The 22,036-nt window shown below is 46.5% G+C and overlaps 1 protein-coding gene across 1 annotated transcript in view; it reads right to left on the reverse strand.

Moving 5' to 3' along the window:
* dnai1.2 (dynein, axonemal, intermediate chain 1, paralog 2) overlaps positions 1-22,036 on the reverse strand; it is a 355,371-nt gene that overhangs the window by 22,134 nt on the left and 311,201 nt on the right. Inside the window, exon 19 of the mRNA XM_068031491.1 lies at positions 16,090-16,275. Within this exon, the coding sequence (XP_067887592.1) occupies positions 16,090-16,275 (186 nt within the window). The remainder of the gene's footprint in view (positions 1-16,089; positions 16,276-22,036) is intronic.

Raw genomic sequence — 22,036 nt, forward strand, 5'->3', positions numbered from 1 at the left:
ATACCTGCCTCACTCGAAGTCACACCCTCCTGTCCCTGATCATGGTCCAAATTTAATGTAATTAATCTAAGGGGTGTGACTGTCTCCTGAAACACAGTGTCCAGGTAACTCTCCCCCTCCCTGATGTGTCGCAGTGTCCGCAGCTCGGACTCCAGCTCATCAGCTCTGAGCCAAAGCTCCTCGAGCAGCCAACACATGCTGCAGATATGGTCACCGTGGATCGCAACAGCGTCCACCAGCTCCCACATACTACAGCTGCAACACATCGCCTGCCCAGCCATCTCTATTCTATTTAATTAATTAATTTGGATGATAAATATTTTAAAAGAAAAAAGACTGCAAAGAGCACCTCCTTCCCCTTGTCAGTAAAATCCCTCACACACAACTCACAGCCTCACTGTGTCCAAACAGCACTATTCTAATTAGTAATTATTAATAAATTACACTAATTAAAACAAAACCTTAATAGTATTAACCTTATCACTTAAAAGGTAGCTATTTGAGGGTTTAAAAAAAAGAACATTTTCCCCCTGATTTTCTAAGGTAATAACAGCTGCTACTTACCAACCAATCATATTACAGATCTCCCATAATGTCATTTGTAGTTTTTTCCCCTCTTTTGAAACCCAGCACAGACCGGCACAGCTAGAGATCCTGCCGCCAACTGCTGCTGCTACGATCTAAGATAGGTGAGGGCCTCGAGCCCTGCTCGTTATTTCCACGGGTCATGCTCCGGATCTGCCTCCTCCCAGATCTGCCACCGACTGCTGCTGCTCTAGTCTAAGGTCCTCTGGGAGTGTGGCACTCCCAAACCAGTTTTCAGTTTTGAATACCAGTGAGGGTGATGGCATCTGGGGGTAATGCAGTTTAGAACACATCCATGGCACTCTGGGGAAAATGACTGCACAGGGGATGTAGCAAAGTGTAGAAGGTCATTGGTTATAGGGAATTCAGTAGTTAGGGGGATAGGCATTTCTGCAACCACCAATTTGAGACCTGCATGGGGCACTTCCTCCCTCGTGCAGAAGATTTTGAGGGGGAAAGGGGACCAGTCAGAACTCATGGTGCATGTGGGAACTAATGACATAGGGGAAAAAAGGGCTTGAGGTCCTGCAATTAGTTTAAGGAGCTCAGGTGGAAATTAAAGAGCAGAACCTTAAAGGTAGTAATCTCTGGATTACTCTCAATGCTATGCTCTAGTCAGTATAGGAATAGTAGGAGAAGACAGGTGAATGCATGGCTAGAGAAATGGCACAAGGGGGGAGGAATTCAGACTCCTGCAGTATTGAGACCAGTTCACAGAATCACAGAATTGTTACAGAGCAGAAGGAGGCCATTCAGCCCATTGTTTCTGCACTGGCTCTCCTAATGAACATTTCACCTAGTGCCACTCCCCTGCCATTTCCCTGCAACCCTGAACATTCTTCCTTTTCATATAACAAATTCCCTTTTGAATACTTCAGTTGAACCTGCCTCCACCACACTCTCAGGCACTGCATTCCAGACCTTAACCACTCGCTACGTGAAAAAGTTTTTCCTCACATCGCTTTTGCTTCTTTTACCAATTACTTTAAATCTGTGCGCTCTCGTTCTCAATCCTTTCATGAGTGGGGACAGTTTCTCCCTATCTACCCTGTCCAGAACCCTCATGATTTTGAATACCTCTAACAAATCTCCTCTCAGCCTTCTCTTCAAGGAAAACAGTCCCAACTTCTCCAATCTATCTTCATAACTTAAGTTCCTCATCCCTGGAACCATTCTCGTGACTCTTTTATGCACCCTCTCTAACGCCTTCACATCCTTCCTAAAGGCGGTGCCCAGAACTGGATGCAATACTCCAGCTGAGGCCAAACTAATGTCTTATACAAGTTCAATATAACTTCCTTCCTCTGTACCCTATGCCCCTATTAGTAAAGCCCAGGATACTTTATGCTATCAATGACTTCAATGACTTATGCACACATACACACAGATCACTATGTTCCTGTATCCCCTTTAGAATTGTACCCTTTATTTTATATTGTCTCTCCATATTCTTCGCACCAAAATGAATCACTTCACATTTCTCCGCATTGAACTTCATCTGCCACCTGTCCGCCCATTCCGCCAACTTGTCTGTGTCCTTTTGCAGTTCTACACTATCCTCTTCACATTTCACAAAGCTTCCAAGTTTCATATCATCCGCGAACATTGAAACTGTGCCTCTGTTGGGGCAGGAGGGACCTGTTCAAGGTGGCTTGGTTGCATCTCAACAGAGTTGTGACCAATGCCCTTGTGTTTAGGTTAACTAGTGCTCTGGTGAAGGTTTTAAACTAATTTGGCAGGGGGTGGCCACCAGAATCAAACATTAGAGTCGAGAAACAAGGTGCATAGAGGACTTGGAGAGACAAATAGCACTACAGTAAAGAATAGTTCAGAAATGGGAGGGATCAGACAGGGTAAGATGGGTTTGGAATGCATGGGCTAAATTTATTGCCGCTGGCAGTGGGCCCGAGAGTGGGCCGGAATGTAGGGGGCAACTCCATCGCGGTAGTTTCTGGGAGCCCCGACACAATTCTATGCCCTTCAAGGCTATTAACCTCCTGCCATCGGGGCTCCCATTCCTTTAAGAGTGAAGATCCCACCTCCAAGAGCTGCCGGCCAATCAGAGGACTAGCAGCTCTAAAGTCACAGCAGTGTCACTGGGAGCGATGGCCACCGCTGGGACTGCATTCAGCCAGGACCAGCAAGATGGAGTAGGACTGGAACCCCGGTAAGTGGGGTTGGGCTCACAGGGGCCAGTCAGGCAGGCCCCGGCAACATGGCGGGAGGGTTCGTTGGTGAGGGCGGGCGGTGGGGTGTTTCATCGGCCTGCCACCATGGGGGCTCTCCGTGAGCCATAGGGTGCATGATCAGGAAGGCTCCCCCAGAACCCACGCCCGAGCCTGCAGGGAGCCCGCCAGCTTTTACTGGGCAGTCTCCCCATGTGGCAGAGGGCTCTTCCGCTGCTGTTATTTCACCAGTGGTGGCAGGAAGAGGCCCTTAAGTGGCCCTTAATTGGCAACTTAGAGTTTCAATTGGCCTCCGGGCAGAAAGTCCATCCTCAACTTTATCGCCCCTGATTGAATTGGACGGAGCTGGGAAGGCAACAGGCACTATACCCCCTGCCTTGCCTCATGATTCTACGCACCCACCCCCCACCCCCAGCGCCTTGCTCCCTGATCCTGTGGGCTGGATTAAATTCTGCCCTATGTGTGTAAATGCATGTAACGTGATATTCAGGTTGGTAAGCTGCAGACAGAAATTGCCACAAGTAACTATGATATAGTGACCTAGCGCAAAGAAGTGGATGACTGGGAACTTAATATTCCTGGATACAAGATATTTAGGAAAGAAAGGGAAAGAAAAAAGAATGGGGAATTGGCAAGATTGATAAAAATAAACTAGCACTGGAGAGGGATGGTGGCATTGAGGGATCAAAGGCAAAATCTATTTCATTAAAATAAGTAACAATGGCAGAGCTATTATGCTACTGGGTATGTGTTATTGACTACCAAAGAGTGGGAAGGAGATAGAGGAGCAAATTTGCAGGAAAATTACTGAAAGATGCATGAACTACAGTGTACTGATAATCGGGGACTTCAATCATCCGAATATAAACTGGGATAGTAGCAATATTTTTTTAAATTCATTCATGGGATGTGGGCATCACTGGCCAGGCCAGCATTTATTGCCCATCCCTAATTGCCCTTGAGAAGGTGGTGGTGAGCTGCCGTCTTGAACCGCTGCAGTCTATGTGAGGTAGGTACACCCACAGTGCTGTTAGGAAGGGAGTTCCAGGATTTTGACCCAGCGACAGTGAAGGAACGGCGATATAGTTCCAAGTCAGGATGGTGTGTGACTTGGACGGGAACTTGCAGGTGGTGGTGTTCCCATGCATCTGCTGCTCTTGTCCTTCGAGGTGGTAGAGGTCGCGGGTTTGGAAGGTGCTGTCTAGGGAGCCTTGGTGCATTGCTGCAGTGCATCTTGTAGATGGTACACACTGCTGCCACTGTGCGTCAGTGGTGAAGGGAGTGAATGTTTGAGGATGGTGTGCCAATCAAGCGGACTTCTTTGTTCTGGATGGTGTCGAGCTTCTTGAGTGTTGTTGGAGCTGCACCCAACCAGGCAAGTGGAGAGTATACCATCACACTCCTGACTTGTGCCTTGTAGATGGTGGACAGGCTTTGGGGAGTCAGGAGGTGAGTTACTCGCCACAGGATTCCTAGCCTCTGACCTGCTCTTGTAGCCATGGTATTTATATGGCTACTCCAGTTCAGTTTCTGGTCAATGATAGCCCCTAGGATGTTGATAGTGGGGGATTCAGCGATGGTAATGCCATTGAATGTCAAGGGGAGATGGTTAAATTCTCTCTTGTTGGAGATGGTCATTGCCTGGCACTTGTGTGGCGCGAATGTTACTTGCCACTTATCAGCCCGAGCCTGGATATTGTCCAGATCTTGCTGCATTTCTACACGGACTGCTTCAGTATTTGAGGAATCGCGAATGGTGCTGAACATTGTGCAATCATCAGCGAACATCCCCACTTCTGACCTTATGATTGAAGGAAGGTCATTGATGAAGCAGCTGAAGATGGTTGGGCCGAGGACACTACCCTGAGGAACTCCTGCAGTGATGTCCCGGAGCTCAGATGATTGACCTCCAACAACCACAGCCATCTTCCTTTGTGCTTGGTATGACTCCAACCAGCAGAGAGTTTTCCCCCTGATTCCCATTGACTCCAGTTTTGCTATACTCAGTCAAATGCTGCCTTGATGTCAAGGGCAGTCACTCTCACCTCACCTCTTGAGTTGAGCTCTTTTGTTCATGTTTGAACCACGGCTGTAATGAGGTCAGGAGCTGAGTGGCCCTGGCGGAACCCAAACTGAGCGTCACTGAGCAGGTTATTGCTAAGCAAGTGCTGCTTGATGGCACTGTTGATGACACCTTCCATCACTTTGCTGATGATTGAGAGTAGACTGATGGGGGTAATTGGCCGGGTTGGACTTGTCCTGCTTTTTGTATACAGGACATACCTGGGCAATTTTCCACATTGCTGGGTAGATGCCAGTGTTGTAGCTGTACTGGAACAGCTTGGCTAGGGGTGCGGCAAGTTCTGGAGCACAAGTCTTCAGTATTATTGCCAGAATATTGTCAGGACCCATAGCCTTTGCAGTATCCAGTGCCTTTAGTCGTTTCTTGATATCACGGGGAGTGAATCGAATTGGCTGAAGTCTGGCATCTGTAATGCTGGGGACTTCAGGAGGGGGCCGAGATGGATCATCAACTCGGCACTTCTGGCTGAAGATTGTTGCCAATGCTTCTGCCTTATCTTTTGCACTGATGTGCTGGGCTCCCCCATCACTGAGGATGGGGATATTTGTGTAGCCACCTCATCCAGTTAGCTGTTTAATTGTCCACCACCATTCAAGACTGGATGAGGCAGGACGGCAGAGCTTAGATCTGATCCGTTGGTTATGGGATCGCTTAGCTCTGTCTATTGCATGCTGCTTATGCAGTTTGGCATGCAAGTAGTCCTGGGTTGTAGCTTCACCAGGTTGACACCTCATTTTGAGGTATGCCTGGTGCTGCTCCTGGCATGCCCTTCTGCACTCTTCATTGAACCAGGGTTGGTCTCCTGGCTTAATAGTAATGGTAGAGTGGGGGATATGCCGGGCCATGAGGTTGCAGATTGTGGTTGAGTACAATTCTGCTACTGCCGATGGCCCACAGCGACTCGTGGATGCCCAGTTTTGCATTGCTAGATCTGTTTGAAATCTATCCCATTTAGCACAGTGATAGTGCCACACAACACAATGATGGTAGCCTCAATGTGAAGGCGGGACATCGTCTCCACAACGACTGTGTGGTGGTCACTCCTACCAATACAGTCATGGACAGAAGTATCTGCGGCAGGCAGACTGGTGAGGCAAGGTCAAGTATGTTTTTCTCTTGTGTTGGTTCCCCCACCACCTGCCGCAGACCCAGTCTAGCAGCTACATTCTGCGCCCTTGCCACCCTCAGTGCTTCCTCCAAGTGGTATTCAACATGGAGGAGTACTGACTCATCCGCTGAGGGAGGGTGGTGGGTGGTAATCAGTAGGAGATTACCTTACCCATATTTGACCTGATGCCATGAGACTTCATGGGGTCCAGAGTCGATGTTGACGACTCCCAGGGCAACTCCCTCCCTACTGTAGACCACTGTCCCGCCACCTCTGTCCTGCCGTTGGGCAGGACATACCCAGGGATAATGATTGCAGTGTCTGGGACATTGTCTGTAAGGTATGTTTAGTTTAGAGATACAGCACTGAAACAGGCCCTTCGGCCCACCGAGTCTGTGCCGACCATCAACCACCCATTTATACTAATCCTACACTAATTCCATATTCCTACCACATCCCCACCTGTCCCTATATTTCCCTACCACCTAACTATACTAGGGGCAATTGCTAATCGCCAATTTACCTATCAACCTGCAAGTCTTTGGCATGTGGGAGGAAACCGGAGCACCCGGAGGAAACCCACGCAGACACAGGGAGAACTTGCAAACTCCACACAGGCAGTTCCCAGAATTGAACCCGGGTCGCTGGAGCTGTGAGGCTGCGGTGCTAACCACTGCGCCGCCACGTGAGTATGACTATGTCAGGCTGTTGCTTGACTAGTCTGTGGGACAGCTCTCCAAACTTTGGCACAAGCCCCCAGATGTTAGTAAGGAGGGCTTTTCAGGGTCGGCAGGGCTGGGTTTGCCGTTGTCGTTTCTGGTGCCTAGGTCGATGCCGTGTGGTCTGTCCGGTTTCATTCCTTTTTATTGACTTCGTAGCGGTTAGGTACAACTGAGTGGCTTGCTCGGCCATTTCAGAGGGCATGTAAGAGTTAACCATATTGCTGTGGGTCTGGAGTCACATGAAGGCCAGACCAGGTAAGGGCAGCAGATTTCCTTCCCTAAAGGACATTAGTGAACCAGATGGGTTTTTACAACAAGCGACAATGGTTTCATGGCCATCATTAGACTAGCTTTTTTTTTAAATTCCAGATTTATTAATTAAATTCAAATTCCACCTTCTGCTGTGCTGGGATTCGAACCCATGTCTCCAGATCAATACCCTGGGTCTTTGGGTTATTAGTCCAGTGATAATAATATAAAGGGTGAAAAGGGGGAGGAATTCCTGAAATGTGTACATTTGGCTCACCACCACCTTCTCAAAGGCAATTCGGGATAGGCAACAAATGCTGGCTTTGCCAGCGCTGTTCACATCCCATGAACAAATTTAAAAAAACTTTCTTCATCAGTGTGTTTCCAACCCAACAAAGAAGGAATCAGTGCTGGATCTAGTTCTGGGAAATTAAGTGGGGCAAGTGAAGCATGTTTCCGTGGGGGGGCATTTGGGGAACAGTGATCATAACATCATCAGGTCTAGAATAGTTATGTTTTAATAGTTTTAAAAAGGACAAGGAACAATCTAGCGAAACAGACTTAACTGGAGGAGGGCTAACTTCAGTGAGTTGAAAAGGGATCTGGTTCAGCTGGATTGGAATCAAAAACTGATTGTAATTGACAATGGGAAGCCTTCAAAGAGGAGATGGTTCAGGTATTGAATAGACACATTCCCTCAAGAAGGAAATGAAGGGCATCCAAGCAGGAGCTCACTGGATGAAAAAGATACAGAGATGTAAATGAAACAGAAAAAAGAGGCTTTAACAATGAAAGGTTCATAATAGAGGAGAGAACCAAACTGAATGTAGAAATTACAGAGGAGAAAGAGATTAAGAGGGTCAAAGAAAGAATGTGAGAATAGATTAGCAAAAAACATAAAAGAGAATCTAAATTTTTTTAATAAAAATAGAAGTAATAAAAGGGTAGTTAAAGGAAGGATGGGCTATTTAGAGACCAAAAAGGAGATATTGTTGTGGAGGCAGAGGGCATACCTGAGTTACTAAATGAGTAAATAAAAACAAGAAATGCTGGAACCACTCAGCAGGTCTGGCAGCATCTGTGGAAAGAGAAGCAGAGTTAACGTTTCAGGTTAACAGCACTGAAAGAGGAAACCAAGGAAAAAAAAAAATCAAAATGTGACATCACAGGAAAGCAAGTAAGTGATTTGTTGGTAAGTATTTCTCTTTTTTTCTGTCTAAGCTTTCTGTCTAACTCTTTCAAATTAGGAGCCAGGAAAGTAAGAACCTCAATCAGGGTAAGTATAACAGTGAATAAATTATTAATAGTAGTAGCTCAGAGCAGGTCTAGAGGCGTTAATTAAAATTAATAGTTTAAACAAGGTACTAACTCAATTCTAAAAGAGGTAAGCGAGTTTTATTTTATCATGGATGGGCATCTGTGACCTGTTGCTTGTAATTCCTTTGCCACGTGGGAATGCCAGACCACTTCACGTGTCCTGGGCGACCATATTTGTAGGAAGTGTCGTCAGCTGCTTCAGCTCGAGCTCAGGATTTCCGAGCTTGAGGGGCAGCTGGAGTCACTGCAGGGCATCAGGGAGCAGGAGAGTTTCCGGGATTGTACTTTCCAGGAGGTGGTCAACCCACAGGCAGTAGAAGTTCAGGATAGTATGTAGGTAGCCATTTGGAAGACTAGGAAGAGGGAGGAGGTGCAGAAGTCTTCGGGGTGTATGTCACTCTCAAATAGGTACTCAGCATTGGAGACTGCTGGGAGTGATGATAACATGAAGAAGTGCAGTCCAAACCATGGCACCAATGAGCAAGGGATTGTACAGGAGGGAGCAGCAAAGTGTAGAAACACAGTTGTTATAAGAGATTCCATAGTCAGTGGGACAGACAGACATTTCTGTAAACATTATCATGAGTCCTACATGGTGTGCTGCCTCCCTGGTGCCAGGGTAAAGGATGTCATGGAGAGAGTGCAGGATATTCTGCAGGGGGAAGAAAGTGAGCCAGATGTTATAGAGTCATAGAGAGATACAGCACCAAAACAGGCCCTTCAGCCCACCAAGTCGGCACCGACCATCAACCACCCATTTATACTAATCAAACAAAGAACAAAGAAAATTACAGCACAGAAACAGGCCCTTCGGCCCTCCAAGCCTGCGCCGATCCAGATCCTCTATCTAAACATGTCGCCTATTTTCTAAGGGTCTGTATCTCTTTGCTTCCTGCCCATTCATGTATCTGTCTAGATACATCTTAAAAGACGCTATCGTGCCCGCGTCTACCACCTCTGCTGGCAACGCGTTCCAGGCACCCACCACCCTCTGCGTAAAGAACTTTCCACGCATATCCCCCCTAAACATTTCCCCTCTCACTTTGAACTCGTGACCCCTAGTAATTGAATCCCCCACTCTGGGAAAAAGCTTCTTGCTATCCACCCTGTCTATACCTCTCATGATCAACCCTCTCACATCCTCACATTCCCTCAATTCTCCTACCATCTACCTACACGAGGGGCAATTTTTACAATGGCCAATTTAACTATCAACCTGCAAGTCTTTAGCATGTGGGAGGAAACCGGAGCACCTGGAGGAAACCCACACGGTCATAGGGAGAACTTGCAAACTCCGCACAGGCAGTACCCAGAACCGAACCTGCTAACCACTGTGCCACTGCATAATCCCTTGCTCATGTTGTGGTTAACGTTGGTACCAGTGACATAGCAAGGGCAGATATTGCGGTCCTTCGGTTAGATTTTCAGGAGCTAGGGAGGAAGTTAAAGAGTAGGACCTCGAAGGTAGTAATCTCTGGATTATTCCCAGTGTATGCGCTAGTGAGAGCAGAAATAGGAAGATAGGGAGGATCAATGCAAGGTCTCTGGATTAATGCTTTGTCTTTCACCATAAGCATTAACATTCTCTTTGCCTTTGTCCCATGACATATTTGTCATTTAATCTCTTCTGCCCTCTGCCCTTTCACACACCTCCCTTTTGCTCTCTTCCCCACCAACCTCCCCCCTCACCCACCACCTTCATTTGCTTAAAACTTAATTCTTTTTTAACCTATGCCAGTTCTGATGAAAGTTCACAGATCTGAAACATTAACTCTGCTTCTCTCTCTCCACAGATGCTGCCTGACCTGATAAATATTTCCAGCACTTTCTGTTTTTATTTCAAATTTCCAGCATCTGCGGTATTTTGCTTTTATTTTGCATTGATCAGCATGTTCTTGGCCCAACTAGAATTGCTGGATCTGGTGCTGGGAAATGAGGTGGGACAAGTGGACCAAGTGTCTGTGGGGGAGCACTTGTATCATAAGGTTTAGACTCATAATGCAGAAAAGCAAGGAACGATATAAAGTAGAATGGCTAAATTGAAAGAGGACTAATTTCAAAGTGATGAAAAGGGATTTAGCCAGGATAAAATGGAACCAAAGACTGACAGGAAAAACTGGTTTTAGCAACAATAATCAGGGAAAAAATTAAGGATACGGATTTGTAAAAGGCAGATCATGTGACTAAACTAACTGAATTTTTAAATTAAGTAACAGAGAAGGTTGTTGAAGGGAATGCGGTGGATATTGTCTATATGGATTTTAAGAAAGCATTTGATTGAAGTACCATATAAAAGGCTGGTTAACAAAATTGAGGCTCATGGAAATGAGTGTCAGTGTTCAATTGGATAAAAAATTGGCTTAAGGACAGAAAACAGTTAATCATGGTTAATGGTGTTTTTCGGACTGGGGAATGGTAGACAGTGGTGTTCCCCAAGGATCAGTGCTGGGACCACTGCTTTGTCACTATAGATAAATTACTTCGATCTTGGAATACTGAGTAGGATTTCAAAATTTGCCAATGATACCAAACTTGGAGGAGCGGCAAACAGTGAAGATGGTATGAACTGCCTGCAACAAGACATAGATAGGCTAGGAGAATGGGCAGACAAGTGGCAAATGGAATTTAATACAGACAAGTGTGAGGTGATTCATTTTGGCAGAAAGGATAGGGTGAGGCAATATAGAATCAATGACTGGAATTTTACACCCCCAAAAGAACGGGCTGGTGGCGGGGTGCAGGTGTAAAATGGAGTGGGAGGCTGGAGGGGACCCTTCCTGACCCGCTCCCGCCTCCGCTGCAAATTTATGCAGGGCAGCAGCAGCAAGAAAAGGCCACCCCACCCCAGGCCAATCAAGGCCCTTAAGTGGCCAATGACTGGCACTTAAGAGCCTCCGCCCACTGCCACGGGTATTTTACCCTTGGCTGGCGAGCAGTTGAGGCCTCAGAAAGCCCGCCTGATGAAACTAGGCGGCCTTCTTGCGGGCTGGGGCGGCCCTCCGGATCAGGCACCCTGTGCCCCACGGAGGGCCATCCCCGAAGCCCCAACCACTCCCAATGCACAACACGCCCTCTGCCCTCCTCACCAACCCCCCTTGCCATGCTGCCGCCCGACAGATTGCCCCCGGCGCAGCCCTAAAAACTTACCTTTTTTCCGGGGCCTTCCTTCACCTTCCTTCTCAAGCTCCCAGTGGCGCTGCTGGGACTAAGAGCTGCCAGCCCGCTGATTGGCCGGCAGCTCTATTAGGTGGGACTTCCAGTCACCCTTAGATCTGCTCTTTTACCCGTTGCAGGAGGGTGAATGACAGTGGTAGGTGCATTGATGGGGATGGGAAGACGTGCAAACAAAAGGAAGGATGGATGCATTCGCAATGTGAAGAATGATGTAAAGGAGTAAGCTTAGCAAGGCGGAAGGGGGTGATGCACACAGCAGGATGTAGGTGAAGGTGCAACCTTCCTAACCTGCTTACATCATTAAAGTGCTTCCTGCACTGAATCCAACAACATGTTATAATGTCCCTGCTGCTCACCTCTTGGGCCACCTCCAGCCACACCTCTTTTCTGGCAGCAGCAAGTTTCTTTCTCATATTGTTAAAGAAGGGTGGCTCCTCAGAGCCCCTAGCAGCACATTAATGGAGGCGTCATTGAAGCAGGGAGCAGCCTTTGGCCATTCTGAATCCATTCTCAAAGTTTGTCTTCTCTTGCTTTCCACTCCCATCTTCTCCAAATTTGGATTGTTCCTTTAAATAATCCAGTTGAAATTGTGTCCTGTGGGTCCTCATCTCGGCCGCTGCTGTGCAATCAACTTCAAACCCATAAATAGAATGATAATTAGGTGCCCATTAAAATGCCAATGACATGCTGAACTTACTTTTGGATTTTCCATGAGTTAGCAAATCCCGCCGCCCCACCATTCCCCTGCCCCGGCTTCCAATGCACCTCTGAGTTATTACTGGAGTGTATATTTCAGGGTTCTATTGAGTATAGTTATGTGCTGGAGGACAGCAGAGTGATTATGATTTCCTATTTACTTTTGGGTAGCTTTCCACGGAGATGCATTCCTGATACTTGGAACTATGTAAATGAGATTGACTCTGGAATCATTGCGCTGAACTTTATTGCGGGCTTCAGGACCCTAATGCTGGGGCATTAAGTGGGTCCCGAGCTCGTGCTTGCTGGCAGTTGTTCCATCTCGGCCATTTTACTGCAGGCGGCCTCCTAATTGGCTGCCTGCAGCCTGACTTCCAACTAAGGACAGTGGGCAGGCTCCTGATGCTGCCAGCCTAATCAGTGGGCAGGCAGTCCTGAACCCTCAGCAGCGCTGCCAGGAGAGGTGGGTGCTGCTGAGGCAGGTAGGAGACCTCGGAACATTGGATAGGTAAGTAAATACAAAATAAAAAATTCAGAGGCTGAGGGTCGTAGGGGAAATCACTCCTGTGGTTTCATTGGTGCTGTGGGGACTGCCTTCCCTGTTCCAATGGTCCCCCAGGCTGCCGCAGGTAGGCTGCCTGCATGAAGCTGGCAATCTCCCCATTCAGCAGAGTGGGGGGGGGCGGGGGGGTGGGGGGTTGCTGTTCCACCATCGGCAAAGTGCCGGCAGCACCTTAAAATGGCTTTTAATTAGGCCTTTAACTATGCTCGGGGAAAATTCCCCGGTGGCGGGACTGCATCAGGGTGCCGTCCTGACTTGGCTCCCTGCCATTTTACCCCCACCCTCCCCCACCCCACCTTGCTGGCTGCCATCCGGGGGCCAGTAAATTTCTGACCAAAGAGTCACTATGGTACAGAAGGAGGCCATTCGGCCCATTGAGTCCATGCCAGTTCTCTGTAGAGCAATCCAGTCAGTCCCATTCCCCCACTGTATCGCTGTAGCCCTGCAAGTTTATTTCCCTCAAGTGCCTATCTAATTTCCTTTTGAAATCAATGATTGTCTCTGCTTCCACCAGCTTCATAGGCAGCGAGTTCCAGAATTAGATGTGGAGCCAACATGCTAATGGTCAGATGTGTGATAATGTCAGTGTGATAAGACCCTAAATAAAAAAAAAAGGTTCTGTAGTGTGGTCCTATTTTTAAAAACAATACTGGCAAGAAATCTTCTCATCTTAGGAGTTGCCATTCAGAATTGGCTCAGTTTATAAGAAGACTCAGGTTTAATTGGGAATGAGAAAATGATGATAATCTTTGTCGATATTAAACCATTATCCTGTAGCTTACATTGTACTTTAAGTAAAAGCACTTTGTCATTGAAGCATGCAGGCCATTGGCAGGGCCTGACATTTGCTGTAGAGCAAAAATTATTGACAGCATAAAAGTTTTCATCTATTTTAGCTTTGCGTTTGCCAATAATTCAATGCCAGATACAACTATGGTCACTTTTTAGACTAATTATAGATATCTCGCTCACCCTCATGACTCCTGGCCCCGTTCACTCGGTTATGCTATGTAGTATATCTCTGATGCTCAAGCAGATTTTTTTCCAATTATCAAAAACAAAATATAATAGTACCCCTGGGCAGAAAAATTGGCCAGAGCTGCTGCTGAAGCCAATACGATGTAATCTGGCCCCATCATTTAATTCTCTAAACCCTGGTATCATTCGATGAATCTGTGCTGCACCCATTCCAAAGCCAATATTTTTTTCCTAAGATGCAGTGCCCAAAACTGAATGTAGTACTTGAGATGGAGTCTGACCAAGGCTCCATTCAACTGATGAACAATCTCCTCCTCTTTATAATCCAGCGCCCTTGATATAAAGGTCATATTAAATTCGCCTTCTTGATTGAATTTTGTACCGTTTTGCTAGCTTTGAATGATTTGTGAACTTGGACACCCAAATCCTCAACAGTTCCTAGTTTCTCATTTAGTAAATACTCTGATTTATTTTCTTTAGGTTGAAAATGATGACCTCACACTTACCTGTATTAAACTTCAGCTGCCATAGATTTGCTGGGATTTTATGTTGGCGATGGGGATTTCGACGTGTGGAAAAAGTGACTCCGAGAATCCCACGTTGCTTCTACTCAGGAAGGCCTGCTGATCAGGCACTTCAGTGGACAGCGACGGGCCTGCCACAAGATCAAGGACCACATCACTGGAAAGCCCACCCTTGGACAGCTGCCAGCCAATCAGAGACCGGCAACTCTCCCACTGAGCAGTGCCACCATGCAGGTAGTAGCTGCTGCCAGAGCAGCACCTATGGGAGGCACAGGAGTGGCGCTGGACCCAGGCCACAGGTAGGTCAGGGCGGGAGTGGTCTCGCGGGGTGGGGCTGTAAGGGGTTGCTAGCAAAGGCGGGGGGGGGAGGGGGGGTGGCTCTCAGCGGTCAATGCTGGGTCCCTTGTTCAGGCACTACCTGACCTAAGTTCCCTTGAATGAGGGACCCTCTACTCCCGTCCCCCCAGAGCTGGGAAGTAGCACACATGGTTTTTTATGCCATGCTTCCCATGCAGCAACAGGGCACCCTGGCGCATGGCTAATTGCGGCGGTGGTGGGATGAGGCCCTTAATTGGGGATTAATTTCCCAGTTAAGGGTCTCAATTGGCTAAATTTTGGCAGAGGCAGGATGGTGGTGGGACACTCCTGCCACCATCCCACCCGATTTTATGCACACCCCACCTCCAGACAAAATAGGTCAGTTCTCGGTCTACAACTTTCTGCCTTTTTAAACAATGGTACAACGTTAGTAGTCCTCCAGTCCTCTAGCACCATGCCTGCAGCCAGAGAGGATTGCAAAATGATGTTCAGAACCTTCGCTATTTCCTTCTTTTCACCTCTTAACAGCCTGGGATACATTTCATCTGGGTTTGGCACTTCATCTACTTTCAAAGACACTAAACCCGTTAATATTTCCTCTCTCATTATGTTTATCCCATCCAATATTTCACACTCCTCTTCCTTAACTGCAAAGTTTGCATTATTACCCTCTTTTGTGAAGACAAATGCAAAGTATTCAACCAAGACCATACCACTCTGCTCATTTGACGACCTCGCCTCATCTTCATCAAAATAGGGGCTTCAATGAGTTTTGTGCACATGAGGCAGTTCTGAGTTGTGCTATTCTGCATTATGGATATTGAGCACTCCATACTATGAGCAGCCAATCTATAATGCACAGCAGCTCTATGGCCAGGATTTTTTGAGGCCCCCTGAGGTGGGGTCGGAGACCGGGGGTGGTGGGGGGGTGCATGGAGTATCGCAACAGGTAGCGGGGACGGGGGCGGTGAGCTCTTTGCCTCCCTGTTGCCCAGCGATTTTCCCGGGAGCCGGATAGGCTGATGACGGCCTTCCTGCCCAGAGGCGGTTTAGGGGTCCCTCCTTACTGGGCAGTTTGTGGCCCACGGAGAATGCCTAGCGGGAACAACTTTACCCCCTCAGACTCCCCTCCCCATGGACTGCATGACCATCCCTGCCAACCCCTCGCCAGGGCCTTCCAGACTGGCCCTGGCGACCTTGCCTCACCTACCTTCATTCCAGGGTTCCAATGCTGGGCTTGGGTCCGAGGTCTCTGCAGTACTAGCGGTGGCCACTGGTCCAGTCCCTGTCTTTAAAGGGATGGGGATCCAGCCTCCTAAAACTTTGATTCAAAAAGACTGGAGGATCACTCCGGGGTGGGAGGCACGAAAAGGCAGAGGCGATGTTCCCCCCGTCTTATTGGCCCGGCGCTGGGATCCCCACCTCTAGCACAAAATTCAACCCTATGAGTGCCAAAGTTTGCCTTATTAACCCCTATGTTCTTAGCATTTAACAAAAAGGTACTCAAATAACTTTCAAAATAACAAATTTAATATATTTTTATTTAAATGCTTCACATTTAATTGGATATTTAAGGATCTATCTTACCTTAGGTTGTTTTCGGAGATTTGGAGACAGTTTCAAGATTGACACACCACCACGCTCATCTCCTACCATTATAATAGGGTAGGTCGGATTGAACTCAATATGTGTGAGTTTATTTCTCCTCTTGTTCACAATAGCTTGCTCGCAGATTGGTTCATATTTGTTAACAATCAAGTCAAACACATGAATCTGGTAAGTAAAAAATAAATTGAAAAATTAACATAGGATGTAACGCAGAACACCCTACTCAATAAAATTAATGCTCAATGGAAATAGTTGACTGAGGTTTGCATTTTGGCTAAAGAATGGCGTATGAACTGTGAAGATTGAAAGAGAAGGTGAGTGAATAAAATAAAATTAAACTGTCCAATGCCATAGATCAGTTTACTTGTTTGGATACTGTTGAGGCCATGGGACTAATGACAAATTTAAGGAGGGAATGGTTAGGAAAAATATGATATGCTACGTTAGGTAGAAAAGTAAAAAGTTAACTGAACAATGATAGAATAGATAGAGATGGGTGTGATGGAATCTTTGGCTGCAAAGCTTGTTTTTTTTAGACCCTGAGAGGGAAACTAGAACCCAAACAGAAACTAGAACTGAAACAGAAATGGAAACCAAAACTGAAACAGAAGCTGGAAAAAACATCTTCAGGATTCCAGGGAAACTGACACTGGTTAGCACCAGGTAAAAGGAGACAGAATCTTCCCCAGATCAAGCAGACAAGGCAGGAGTGGAGTGCTGGCAAGCAGAAGAAAGTGAAGACTGAATCCAGGAGCTGTTGCTGTTAATTAAAGACCAGACACAGCCATACAGTGCACAGGCTGTCATTGAAGGACTTGGATAAAGGGAAGGCTGGTAAATCCATGCCATCAAGACAGTCATGAGCAGAGCTGAGGAGGTTCTGGAGAAGTGTGCCTTGTGGTGAAGACCCCACCTGTGCAGTTCGGATTGAGAGGGAACTGCTGTCAGAAGAACAGTGGCTAAATCCTTGAAGAAAGGAGCTAAAAATCTACCTGAGGAATTTCAGAGTTGTGAAGAACTGTGTGACTGTAATTGTTGCCATATATGCTGGGTGGACTGCCCAGTGAAACTGTGAGACCCATCTCTGTTGTACCTGATAGTTAAGGTGTAATTTGTAATATTGATCGTGATCTATCTGTTACTTTATGTTTAATTTATGTTGGTTTCGGTGTGTGTTAAAATAAAATTTATAAAAGTGAAATCTTGCCTGTTTGGTTTGGTTTCCTAAATTGGAGTTAATTGGTGGATTTGATTCTTTTCATTTGTTGGTGGTGTCCACAGGGATCATTAAAAATGGGAAAGAAGAATGAATAAGAACATGAAGTTGGCAGCTAGGAATGCAGTTGTGCTCCGATTTCCAAGCCTTGCTCTTAATGCCAGGCGCTACCAGACGATGAACGTATGCCAGGAAGGTAACCAGACCATAAAAATCACAAGAATCTGGCAATTTGCCATTACTGATCCCTCATCAGGTTCAGCGCACCTCTGGTAGCTCTTTGTTTCCTGTGCTTGAAGAGAGGCCAGATTATTCCCTTTGTGCCAAATCGATTTTGGGGATTAGCATTCACATATAATTAGATTAGATTGATTAGATTTGAATTTCAAATAAACATTAGAAGACAATAAGTACATCAGCTCTGATATATACCACCATTAAATTTTCAAAGAATATGTAACGTAGTCTGAAAGTACTGAATGCCAGGAAACACACACATGAAAACACCATGACGAAGTCTATGCCCAATACAAAAGATTATGCCTACCAATACATACCAATACACAAAAGACTTAGGAAAAATGGAAGCAAATGGAATTGGAGGTGAAGTTTTGACATGGATAGGGAATTGGTTCAAAAACAGTGGGGGCTAAATTGGATGGCCCCCTAAAAGAGGAATCAGGCACTAAGCGAATGCACAAGAGTGACTGAATTGAGGATGGAATATGGCATGATTTGATTTATAAATTTTGTTTGAAATGTTTATTTGGTGGTGGTTTTTATCCTTGCATTGTGGCCATGAGGACAATATATTGGTCAAATGACAGAGGGAAGGTAAGGAGTATGGGACTGTTGAATGGGGAATTGGGGTTGTGGTTACTGGCATTACACTTGAATTAGTTCTTCACAGATGGCCAAGCAAGAAAGCGACAGTCTAGGTTTGTGCCTCCCTTCCTCTTCTTTCTCTTCCTCCTCCTCCTCAGCTGCTTGCTTGATAGGTGGTGGGAAGGGTTGTTGCCACAGGATGAAGATGTTGTGCAGCATGCAGCAGAACATGATAAATCCTGAGGCCAGCTTATCCATGTTCTCCAGAGATCCTCAGAGCCATCCAGGCAGGGGTATCATTGTTTCAGCACATCAATGGTCTACTCTATTACATTTCCTGTGGCAGCAGTCATGAGCCATGTCCCCTGCAGGTATTCCTTATCACCCAGTAGCCACCCTTTGGTTTTCCATGGTGGCTGAAATGCAGCTGGCACAGCAGACTGTCACAAAATGTAGGCATCATAACTGCTAGAAAGATACCAGGCATTGACATCTGTTCTGGTGCTCCCTGTGATTACAAATCAGCTGAATGTTGAGGAAGTGAAATCCCTTTCGGTTCTGATACTTGGCAGAGTTGACATGCAACACCTGCAAAGTGATGTGCATGCAGTCAATAGCATCCTGCACCATGGGAAGCATGCAATCCAAGCAAACACTTGTGCTTGCTCTGCCTGCTTGTTTCTGGCAAGAGAGAATGAAATGTAGTGAGCCCTCTTTAAATAGAGAGCCTCAATGACCTCCCTTATTCAACAGTAGGCAGCAAACTGCGAGGTGTTGCAAGTATCTCCAGCTCCAGCCTGGAGGGAGCCAGATCCATCAAAGTTTATCCCATGGTCATCTTCACAGTCACTGACAATGTGTCCTTGTCCTGCTCTGAAGTTGCAGTTGTGGCTGCGGCAGTTGGCTGATTTCAGTGAGGACATGCTTATTAAGTGCTGATGTCTCACACATTGTTTCTTGCTGAGGTTCAGGTAGGAGAAGTGCTCCCTGAATACCCTGGTGGAAATGTCCTCCTGCTGAGAGCCCTTCTCCACCTCACTTTCCTCCTTCCTCTTCCAGCTTGTCCTGCTCTGCATGGCCTTTGCTCATTCTCCCACTCATGCTCTATTCCAATGGGGGACCTACAAGTGCACCTATTTTTGGGAGCAACTAGTTTGTGCAGAAGCCTTGAAGTCAACAAAGGGGCATAACCTTAAAATTAGAGCTAGGCCATTCAGAAGTGGTAGCAGGAAGCTCTATTTCATTCAAAGGGTAGTGGAAATCTGGAGCTCTCACTGTCAAAAGTTGTTGAGGCTAAGTGAATTGAAAATTCCAAAACTGAAAAACTCTGTTTCTCTCCACAGATGCTGCCTGACCTGCTGATATTTCTGGCATTTTCAGTTTTTATTTCATATTTCCAGCATCCACAGTATTTTGCTTCTGTACCACCAACTCTTTTGTTATTTAATGTCTCCCATCTTTTTCCCTATCACAGACCTTCCCTTTTGTTCTTCGTCCACCCTTCCCCATTTAGCCTGCTTAAAACCTATTACATTTTTAACTTTTCTCAGATTGATAGACTTTTGATAGGCATGGGTATTAAAGGGGTATCAAGCCTGGTAGTTGAAGTTAAGATACAGATCAGCCATGATCTAATTGAAAGGTGAAATAAGGTCAGGTGGTTGAATAACCTACTTCTGTTCTTATGTTCCTAATTGACCTCAGCATATCTGGATTCGGGAGGAACAAATTGTCTATGGTAAAAATTTCAGCAGCAGTGATGAGTGAGATATGCACAAAGACAAGACTCAAACATGTCCACGTAATTTCTGCCCTAAGTTCAAAAGCCACCTACACTGTCCCTGCTACAAATAATTCAAGTTTGGCTCTGAGGTTGAAGGTTTGAGGGTGGAATCAAATGACATATTTCAAATATATTAACAATGTGCAACTGATCAGTTGTGTGCATGACACCCAGTTATTTTTGGATTCTAGTGTCAGTAATTCAAATTCAACAAGAATCAGCAATTGTTCAAAGGGTCACTGGACTCGTAATCCAGAGGCCTAAGCTAATGCTTTGGGAACATGGGTTCGAATCCCACCATGGCAGATGGTGAAATTTGAATTTAATTAATAAAATCGCGAATTAAAAAGCTAGTCCAATGGTGACTATGAAACCATTTTCGATTGTTGTAAAAACCCATCTGGTTCACGAATGTCCTTTAGGGAAGGAAATCCGCTGTCCTGACCTGGTTTGGCCTACATGTGACTCCAGATCCACAGCAATGTGGTTGACTGTTAAGTGTCCTCTGAAATGGCCGAGCAAGCCACTCAGTTGTATCAAACCACGACAAAGTCTAAGAAAAGGAATGAAACCGGACAGACCTCATGGCATTGACCTAGGCACCAGAAACAACAATGGCAAACCCAGAAATAAAAACAAGAAATGCTGGAAAAACTCAGCAGGTCTGGCAGCATCTGTGGAGAGAGAAGCAGAGTTAACGTTTCAGGTCAGTGACCCTTCATCAGAACTCAATGGCAAACCCAGCCCTGTCGACTCTGCAAAGTCATCCTTAGTAACTTATGGGCACTTGTGCCAAAGTTGGGAGAGTTGTCTGACAGGCTATTCAAGCAACAGCCTGACATAGTCATACTCACGGAATCATACTTTACAATGTCCCAGACACCACCATCACCATCCCTGGGTAAGTCCTGTCCCACTGGCAGGACAGACCCAGCAGAGGTTGCGGCACAGTGGTAGACAGTTGGGAGGGAATTGCCCTGGGAGTCCTCAACATTGACTCCTAACCCCATGAAGTCTCATGGCATCAGGCCAAACCTCAGCTGATGAATCAGTGCTTCTCCATGTTGAACACCAATTGGAAGAAGCACTGAGAGTAGCAAGGGCAAAGAATGTACTCTGGGTTGGACACTTCAATGTCCATCACTACTGACCAAGCTGGCGGAGTCCTAAAGGACATAGCTGCTAGACTGGGTCTGCGGCAGGTGGTGAGGGAACCAACAAGAGGGAAAAACCTACTTGACCTCGTCCTCACCAATCTACCTGTTGCAAATGCATCTGTCCTTGACAGTATTGGTAGGAGCGACTACCGTACAGTTCTTGTGTAGGCAAAGTCCCATCTTCACACTGAGGGTACCCACAGGCTGTGTGGCACTACCACCATGCTAAATGGGATAGATTTCAAACAGACCTAGCGACTCAAAACTGGGCATCCATGAGGCGGTTTGGGCCTTAGCAGCAGCGGAATTGTATTCAACCACAATCTGTAACCTCATGGCTCGGCATATTCCCCAATCCACCATCACCATCAAGCCGGGAGACCAACCCTGGTTCAATGAACAGTGCAGGAGGGCATGCCATCAGCAGCACCAGGCATACCTAAAAATGAGATGTCAGCCGGTGAAGCTAATTGCATACGACAGCAGGTCAGAGGCTGTGAATTCTGCAGCGAGTAACTCACCGCCTGACTCCCCAAATCCTGTCTACCATTTAAAAGGCACAAGTCAGGAGTGTGATGGAATACTCTCCTCTTGCCTGGATAGGTGCAATTCCAACAACACTCAAGAAGCTCAACACTATCCAGGACAAAGTAGCCCGCTTGATTGGCATCCCATCCACCACCTCCAACTTTCACTCCCTTCACCACCAATGCACAGTGGCAGCAGTGTGTACCATTTACAAGATGCATTGCAGAAATTCACCAAGGCTCCTTAGACATCAGTTTTCAAACCCATGACCTCTACCACCTAGAAGGCAGCAGATGCATGGAAACACCATCACCTGCAAGTTCCAAACCACACACCATCCTGACGGAACTATATCGCTGTTCCTTCACTGATGCTGCGTCAATATCCTGAAATGCCCTTCCTAACAGCACTATGGGT

Source organism: Heterodontus francisci, chromosome 1, assembly GCF_036365525.1.
Source record: "Heterodontus francisci isolate sHetFra1 chromosome 1, sHetFra1.hap1, whole genome shotgun sequence".
Classification (NCBI taxonomy): Eukaryota; Metazoa; Chordata; class Chondrichthyes; order Heterodontiformes; family Heterodontidae; genus Heterodontus; species Heterodontus francisci.